Here is a 9,299-nt window from a genome sequence, read left to right as displayed (position 1 = left end):
GAACACTGCCGTCGCTGAGAGGACTGCGTATGAGGATTTCATCTGCAGGCGCGGGGGAATGACCATCTCTGAAGTTCAGGAACGAGTTGACGAACTGTGGGAGGAATATCATGTACTCCGGAGGAACAATGCGCTGGAGAGCTCGGCTTGCCAACAAGTTGTGAAATCATTGCGGCGCTGGGCTTCTCGGTACGACATTGTTCTTTCCCGGCGTCCTTCAATCGAGAGATTCCTTAGGCATTTCCCGCCAACAGATGCTCATACTCCAGCTCAAACCTCTGATCCACTTGCTCAAAATCCTACTCCAAATCAGCAACGAACTCAGGAGCAACCGGAAACGTCAAGACGAGAACGGACTCAGGAGCAACCGGAAACGTCAAGACGAGAACGGACTCAGGAGCAACCGGAAACGTCAAGACAAGGACGGACTGAAGTTCGTAGAGGAGCTGTGATTATGAGTGAGCAAGATCAACAAATGCTTCGTGAAGAGACTCTTCGCCGCCGAGGTGCTAGAGCTTCCCGGGCTCAGGGAAGAGGCGGTAGGTCGATTAGAGCATCTCGTCGACCTGCTTATTCTTCAGCTGCCGAGAACGCCCGAACTCGGCTTCACGAGGATTTTGTGAATAGATGGCTCAACTTTAGCAACCAGGGACAGTAGAATAGTCCTTTGTAATGGCGTAACGCCTTCTCGTAGGGCAGCAGAATTGTATGCCGAACAAGTTTTAATAAATGAAATCTTCATTTCGCTTCTATCACTGCGTATTTACAGCTCAGCGAAAAAAATTTCATCGTGCTCGTCCTCGGTCTTATGAAGTAAACTTCTTTGACCGGACTCGTCCTCGGTCTTATGAAGTAAGCTTCTTTGACCGGACTCGTCTTTGGTCTTATGAAGTAAACTTCTTTGACCGGACTTAGTCCTCGGTCTTATGAAATAAACTTCTTTGACCGGACTCGTCTTTGGTCTTATGAAGTAAACTTCTTTGACCGGACTCGTCTTTGGTCTTATGAAGTAAATTTCTTTGACCGGACTAAGCTTGTGTCCTAATTTGGCGAGCTTTATCGCGTGGATCGGACTTTCCCTTGTCCTAATTCGGCGAGTTTTATCGCGTGGATCGGACTTTCCCTTGTCCTAATTCGGCGAGTTTTATCGCGTGGATCGGACTTTCCCTTTGTTGCAGTTCGTTTCAGACGGACTGCTTGTTTCTTAAGCTGAATTGTGGTCTTGTATCCTCCTTAGAAGCTTGGACTCACAATCGTTGGCTTATATATGTTCTAAAAAGGGGATCAGCCTTCGAAGAACAAGATACCTCAGTAACATTTGTAAGAGACGACACGCACATAGACAGACAAAACGCACATAGACAAACAAAACGCACAAGAAACAAAGCAAGCACATACCCCTAGGACCGAACTAGACACAAGACTGACTGACCGGACTGTCTCTTACAAATGGAACTTCTTGAGGTTGGAAATGTACCATGTTCGGGGTGCTTGTTCTCCTGACATGTGAGTCAATTTGTAAGACCCTTTGCCGAGGACTTCTGACACCCGATATGGACCTTCCCATGTGGGTTCGAGTTTGCCCAGCTTTTCTGCTCGGCTTACTTCGTTGTTTCTCAAGACGAGATCTCCCACTTGAAATTGCAGCTTTTTCACCCTTTGGTTATAATACCGGGCTACTTGCTCCTTGTACTTGGCTGCTTTTATGCAGGCCAATTCTCTTCTTTCTTCGGCCAGATCTAGTTCGGCTCTCAGTCCGTCCTCATTCAGTTCTGCTGAGAAATTAAGAGTTCGGGGACTGGGTATGCCGTTCTCAACCGGAATCACGGCTTCAGTGCCGTACACCATCGAGTTCGGCTCCGGTGTGACTTCGGTCATTTCGCCTGCCTCTGACTCCGGCTGCTGTGATTGCTATGCTTGATGGTGCCGAGCTGATTGCTCGGCACTTTTAAGCGCAATCTGCAAACATTCTTGCTCTTTTTTGATCACCTCGGATGACCGCTATCCCTCCTTTAGTGGGGAAGGAGTTCGGCGAGGAAGCCTCTGATTGCTATGATCGGGCTTCTTTTTGTCTTCTCTAGATGAGCTGTCTAAAGACCGTTTTCGACGGTCCGCCTCATCGGCACGAGAAAACTGGTCCGCAATGTCCCACATCTCTTGAGCTGTTTGCGGACTGCATTCCACGAGCTTTCTGTAGAGATCTCCGGGCAGGATTCCATTTTGGAATGCCGAAATGACAAGTAGATCATTGAGATCATCTACTTGTAGGCATTCCTTGTGGAATCTCGTCATAAAGTCGCTGATCTTTTCGTCACGACCTTGACGTATAGAAAGCAGCTGAGCCGAAGTGCTTCGGGCTTCCGCTTTCTGAAAGAACCTCCTGTGGAAGGCATCCATTAGATCCCGGTAAGATCTAATGCTGCCTTGGGGGAGGCTATCGAACCACCTTCTTGCGTTCCCGATAAGCAGCTCGGGAAACAGCTTGCACATATGGACCTCATTGAGACCCTGGTTCACCATGTTATACTGATAGCGTCCCAGGAAGTCATGAGGATTCACTAACCCGTCATAAGTCATTGACGGAGTTCGGTAGTTCTGTGGTAAGGGAGTTCGGGTGATATTGTCCGAGAACGGAGTCTTCAATGCTCCGTACATGGCGAACCCGACACCTCTTCGGTATGGAGGAGATGGAGTTCTCCTGTGATTCCGGTACCGAGGAGGAACAGGAACATGTCGGGGTTGAGGATTCTTCTTCCTGGAAGACACGGCACTACTGCGGTAGCGACTTTCATGTCTGGATGAGGAGGGAGAATCCACCGTTTTCGTCTCCGGCTTTTGGCCCTTTTGCAGGAAAATTAAGAACTCTTCCTGCTTCTCGGCCAAAAACAACTTGACAGCCTCGTTCAAATTGGGCTGCTGGGAAGACTCGGTGCGATGAGTCTTTGAGCGGCTTGTTCCTTCTCCGTGAGAACTGGAAGTAGATTTCTCCCGAGGCTGTTTTCCAGACCTGCGGGCTGGACTAGCTTCCTCATGGTTATCACGAACGGTATTATGGGTGTTACGTGATCTGGTATGCATTTTTTTTGGTGGAAGAGGATCAAAAACTCGCTTTATCACAAATTTGGTTCTCTGTTTCCCACAGACGGCGCCAGTGATGGTAGGGCGAATTTTTGATGGTAGTAAATGCAGGTAATAAATATAGATCACGACACAAGGAATTACGTGGTTCGATTTACTGAGGTAAATCTACATCCACGGGAAGAAAGGGGGGCAAGATTGTATTGCTTGATCTGGTTTACAGCTTACAAATACAGACTTGCTATATGATCTTTGATCTCTAGAGAGCCCTCTTCTATCTGATCTAAGTTCTATTTATACATTGAACTAAGATCGTGGCTTGCATCACCACTAACTAGGTCGTGGCTTGCATCACCACTAACTAGGTAGTGGATGTCGTGGAGGTCATGAGATCCTGCATGGGTCCACTATCTCTTTGTTTGGTCCGCTATCCTGCATGAGTTGACACCACTAAATAGATCGTGTAGTGGAGGTCGTGGAGGTTCTGCATGAGTCCACTATCTCCCAGTTCGGTCGAATACTGAGACCGAACTTCTGAACTATTGCCGAGCAGCTTTTGCCGATCTGAGAGTAGAGCTTGATTGGTCGGCTTTTACCGAGCTGTAGGCTGGGGCCGAACTCTTTGGTAATGCCGAACTGATTGGTTGGCTTTTACCGAGCTGTAGGCTGGGGCCGAACTCTTTGGTAATGCCGAACTGATACTCTTCCTTGGGCTTTGGGCTGATGGGCCGTCACTGCTATTGGGCTTGTTTAGTACGTACCCCACCAAGTTGGATTGCAAATTGCAGAGAAATTGGTAGTTGAGGTACCGCCGTCATTCTAACTCATAGAGTTGGTTGGAAATGGCCATATAGGTATGGTTTTTGTAAGAAAGAACACAACATATAACTTCTAGTACAATTTCACATCTATCGTATATAGCTTCTATTCGTGTATGTCAAGTTGTCAACAAGTTTTCAAGAATCACGCCAAATTCAGCAGTGCCTAACAGATTTGAGACTCTTCTATACATGTTAAAAGAAAGTCGTTTTACCTAATTTGAGGACAATATGCAATATTGAAGTGTTAGCCATGATGAATATGATATTATGCCACATAAAAGCCCAATTTACGTGATTAAAACCTGTTTTTATACAATTAAACCTGATTTACACAATAAAAACCTGATTTGCATAAACATAAAGAATAAAACTAATATACATATATATTTAAAAAGAAAAAAAAAAATATAAGAGTAGTACTTTTTAATGGGTCATTCGAACCCAATTAAGTTAAACCAAAAATATTGGGTTCTTAACGGGTCCACCCAACAAGATTTGACATAAATTTATTAAATTTGTGTGTGTTCGTGTCAGGTTTTCGTGTCGCATAAAAAATTATCACCGGCGGCATTTTCAATGTGAATTGTAATCGATTCGACCTGTCCAGAAATTCACGTAAAACTAACTCATTCTCCATTGGTTGGCATAAACCAAACTTATTTATAGAATTAGGACAAGAAGATATAGAGTAGCTAACATCTGTTGTGTTTTTCTTAGTTTAAAGGTGATTAATATGACAGGTGGCTCTCATTTCGTAATTTAATTTCATTAGGTTTCGGATAAGTCATCTTCATGTCACTCAATTTAGCTGATTCATCAAGATTTGATATCATCCATCTAGCTTACTCTTAGGAATACCAATTCAATCCAAAATTTATGGGTTAAACCTAAATAAATAGTAAATAAAAACAGAGAATTATGATTGGTATTTTTATGGAGTTTACACATGATTGTAATAACTTCTCTTTCCTCTCCTGTTTTCTTGTTTTCATTTTCTCTTTTATCTCTCCTGCTTTATCAAATTCACATTAAACTCGTGTAGTCCACTACTAAGACTATATGGTAGCTTTGTTTTGTAGAAGATTGTGGACAAATTAGTGAAACATGCATATTCACACATAAATTTAATGAAACTGAAGAGGATTGAGTGTATACAACCAACCTAGGCAACAATGAACAACCCCAAATTAGGATACCCTATCATATCTACCTTGCGCTGCACACGCCAAACTACATTTTAAAATGATCTTCGATCAGACATAAAAACTGCTATGTAACATACCTACCGTGTTAGTCGTAAAATTGAGATCAGCGTGTTAGGTTTCCTTTGAAAAGCTCTGTTGTGAGCATTGAACCTGTAGTACTTGGACATTTAAGCTCCAATTTATCACCTGCCATCACACCTTATGTTAAGGAGGGATACTAGAGGACTAGTTTCGCTGCGTAGAATGGCTTAGAGAGACGAGGAAGCGTAAAGCTTGATGATGTTTAGTTGGCATTCTAACCTGTAAGGGTATGAATGTTGTTGAGAACAAATCTTTGCATTGGGTTAGCAAACCATGCTCCCTTGCGCTTAACTTGGAAAGGTCCGTTGCCAGTAAGTTCATCCGCTCCACCTGTTGAGCCATAGGAGTTAAAACGCAATTCCAGAAAAAGATGGAGACATCTAAACATTAGAATAGTTTATCACTTTGCCTTTCACCAAGAGTGTGCCATGATATTTACTTATCTCTATACCAGAACGCATACGAGTATACGAGTTTTATATTGCCTGCTTTCCAATTTTAGGATGCCTTTAGTCGTTAGTTTTGCAAAGTGTTGTTCTGTTTCACTCTGAGATTTATTTACTTTTCACTCATCTTCAAATATTTATTGCATTATTTTTTATCATTTTTAACAACCTACACCGCAAAGAGTCATGGCAACCAGAGAGAAGAGAAATGACACGTACTGCCAGCTGCTCGCACAACAGATAGAGTTTCCATACTTATTGTATGAGCAAAGCACAAGAAAGCAATAAATATACACATAGAGAAATCACAGTGTTGTTATTTCAAGTGGTCACGGCATTAAAAGCTTGTGATGTTCTGAAGAGGTGAAATATTAAGTAGGTTACAGGTGACTCACAAACACAGTAGTCATAATAGCATAAGTTATTACTCATTTGGGAATATGAGTAATTACTTACAGCTTGTAGCAGAGAGTAGATGAAGTCATAATGCAAAATAGCAGATTTAGTAATTGTTGACTCAAAATTCTGATGAGTAGGTAAAGATATTATTCTAACCCAATTACCTCCATATTAGATATACAATTGCATTAAGAAGTAATTATACCTTCAATTGCAGAGAGTATATTGAAGATTCCATTGCTTGCATTACGTCAACAGCTGAAAATATTGCTTCTTGAGCCTTATTAACATCAGCCTGAAAATGTTGAAGAAAGAACAGAGAATAATGTCCTTTAGTCATGTGTTGAACTGTCAAGTAGGAAGCAATGAATGCTGTTCATACCCTTGCACCATCAACAATAGGAAGACGGAGAGTGCTAGCTTCTAATGCTTTTATCGCACCAGAAACTGAATTCCAGTAATCTCTATCTAGCATACCCCACGTCTCCAAATGTGGCTCCTGTGTCCAACGAGAGGCATGTTAAAAACTTTGAAAAGTGCACCAATTAAGTTTCCACCAAAATAGAACGAAAGAATCTACAAACAGATATATCTATTGAAATCAAATCCAACGATATTAGAGGTTAGTTGGAGGGGGGAACGGGGAAAGGGTCTTACTTGTTCCTTTAACATAGAATAAAGCTTCAGATTCCGTCTCCACGTTTGTAGTTCAATCCTCTTGGAACTAACTGAGTGCCGCAGTTTTGAAGTTTTCACCCAAGCATTATATAGGTCTCTCTGATGTGAAAAGGAACAGAAAAATATGAGAACAGTTTCCTGAAATGCACACTAAAGAAATGCAGACAAGAACCATGTAAAGTATATCAGATGGTTAGTCTAACATATATTCGATATTGGGACATAAATCAATGATCATAGAAAAGCTGACACACTTAAGACACTGTCATCAAGCCATAAGAAAGAATATATCTATACTTCTAGAGGCAAAAACCAGTTACTAATAAATGCGTTTTTCCACCCTGAGCAAATCCTATTAGATTCTAAACAACTCGAAAGCAGATGATAACTTTTTGATTCTAACACATTTGGTAACCTCTCTAACTCTCATAAATGCTAAGTATTCAGTTTATATATGCTTCTTTGCATAATAGATATGCTTTACAAACTGAACTCTAATTGTATATAGTTTCATACTAGAATCCATCTAATTGCACTAGAGAAAAGATGTGTAATTCCAGTTCTCTATATCAAGATCATCAACTCTGTGAACTCGAGCACCCAAATTGAATAGAGATAATACAGACAAGTTGATGGTGTACCCATATCATTCCCCACATAGTTACCAAATTTAAACAAGGAACAGCAAGCTGAATAATTTGCAGCATTAGTCCAACTTGACTAGAAAACAGTTGAAAATGAAATCTAAACTGGTTCAACTTCAACTTATTTTAGAAAGCCTTAAAAGTGTTGAGAGCAAGCTAGTACCTCGGCTGCATGTTTTTGAACCAAAACGGTATTCTCTACTTTTGCATTTGTTAATCGCCACTGCAACTGCCGGTTATACAGCATCCTCAATTCATGCGCATCTGCTATTCGATTTTCTCCAAACTTTCCTCTCCTCAATTCAACTGGAAAGCTTATCAAGGATGGCGTACTAACCATGTTATTGTCACTCCCTGTGCCATTTCTAGCTCTTATTGGACTAGCCATGCCCCTCCCGGAAGTCATGGCCCTGCTCGGTGAAGCCGCTCTGTTACCCCCTCTGAGAGGCGAAGGACCCCTGTTCGAACAAATTTCCCGCGGTGACGATACAGGACTATCGCTTTGAAACCTCTTTGCCACAATTAATTTGGAAGAGGCAGTAATTCTGTTTGACAAGGGCGAAGCAGGATCTACAACTCTCTGAACTCGGTTGCTAGCTTCTTGCCAGCATCTTGCTGGTACGATCATCCCACGCAATTGAGTCGTATCTCCTGAAACGGTGCCCTCGGAAGAGACACTCTCAACTTCCGAATTCAACGAACCTCCCAATCTCGATCGACCTCCGTCGCTAAATGCTGAATCGTCAAGCTTCAATTCAGAATCCACAGATTTTCTCAATCCCGAAATAGCAGGGCTGGATCGATTCCAATTCGCTCTGTCTGCGCCGTAATCCAAGCTTCGACTCATTAAACTCGGATTCTCACTGCGCAATCTCCCTGGCCAAAGATGTTGCTGCTGCTCGATCGGCCTCGGAGTGTCTCTATCCTTCACCGTCCGATCTCTCACAGGAGTGACCCCTACTTTCCGCCTCTCCGGCGTCCCCTTCCTCGTAACTCCCGGAGTCCCCACCGCCGCCGGAGGCGGCTTCACCTTACTCACCGGCAGCGAATACGATTGCCCCTGAAACGACACTGACAAACTCCGCACCGACCTCACCAGCATTTTCTCCGCACTGGTCGGCGTCGCCGCCGCAGCCAACGGCCGACGTCTCTCCGCAGAAACCGCCCGCTGCTGAGTCCTTGGAGTGGCTATGGCGGCACCGATCGGGGATTGAGACCTCCTCGACGAAATCGACGATCCGGAGGTGACGGAAGGCGACGACGTCGAGAGGGAAAGGTAGCGCGAGGTGACTTCGCGAGCTCTGGGACGGCGCGGAGGCGCATTGTCCGAGTCCGACGGCAGCAGCGGCGGGCGCTTCGGAATCTGCGACGGCCGCTGCTTCGGAGTGGATGCAACGGCGGTTACCATTTCACATCGTCCGCTCAATTCTCGAACCCTAATTTCGCGACTAAAATGATGTAATCGTCGAAACCTTCCTTCACCGATATATGATACAGAGAGAGGAGCTGAAATTACTCAATCAGGAGTGGAGCAGTGAGGTATATTGTGTAGAGAGCGAAAACGGAATGGCCGAAATGAGTGGTTAGAGAGAGAAGGATCATATGACCGTTGCTTACACGGCGATTATATATATATCTTTTTTCAATATATCGTGATTTTGGAGCATAACTGTCGTGTACTGTGTTGAGAGAGGGAGATTTAATATTAAAATAATGAGTTTGTCATAGTAAGCATTGACTCTAGTGATCCTAGTTTTAGTTGGACCATCGGTTAACCGTTGGTTTCGGTTCAGAACGGACCCATGGTGAGACGAATAAGCCATAATCGCGCTAATGGTTTCATCGGCTCAGTCACAATTCAGGCTAATTGGAATCATAATCGTCAGTTCAGAATCATCGATCAATCACCGGTTCAACCGTAGGGTCATAAAACAATAAGTTCTTCTA

At 43.4% G+C, this 9,299-nt stretch overlaps 1 protein-coding gene across 1 annotated transcript; it reads right to left on the bottom strand.

Moving 5' to 3' along the window:
• Positions 1 to 5,010: 5,010 nt before the first annotated feature.
• On the bottom strand, positions 5,011 to 8,942 carry LOC121763071 (QWRF motif-containing protein 2-like). The gene is made up of 6 exons (XM_042159132.1): positions 7,516 to 8,942; positions 6,688 to 6,807; positions 6,413 to 6,529; positions 6,236 to 6,325; positions 5,405 to 5,515; positions 5,011 to 5,290 (listed from the first exon to the last, which is right to left on the bottom strand). Exons 1-6 carry the CDS (start codon positions 8,758 to 8,760, stop codon positions 5,216 to 5,218), a joined length of 1,758 nt encoding a protein of 585 aa, XP_042015066.1. The 5' UTR covers positions 8,761 to 8,942; the 3' UTR covers positions 5,011 to 5,215.
• Positions 8,943 to 9,299: the final 357 nt, after the last annotated feature.

The sequence above is a fragment of the Salvia splendens genome, chromosome 13, assembly GCF_004379255.2.
Source record: "Salvia splendens isolate huo1 chromosome 13, SspV2, whole genome shotgun sequence".
In the NCBI taxonomy this organism is placed as follows: Eukaryota; Viridiplantae; Streptophyta; class Magnoliopsida; order Lamiales; family Lamiaceae; genus Salvia; species Salvia splendens.
The sequence above is the reverse complement of the archived record's forward strand: the minus strand, read 5'-3'. Positions and strand labels throughout refer to the sequence as shown.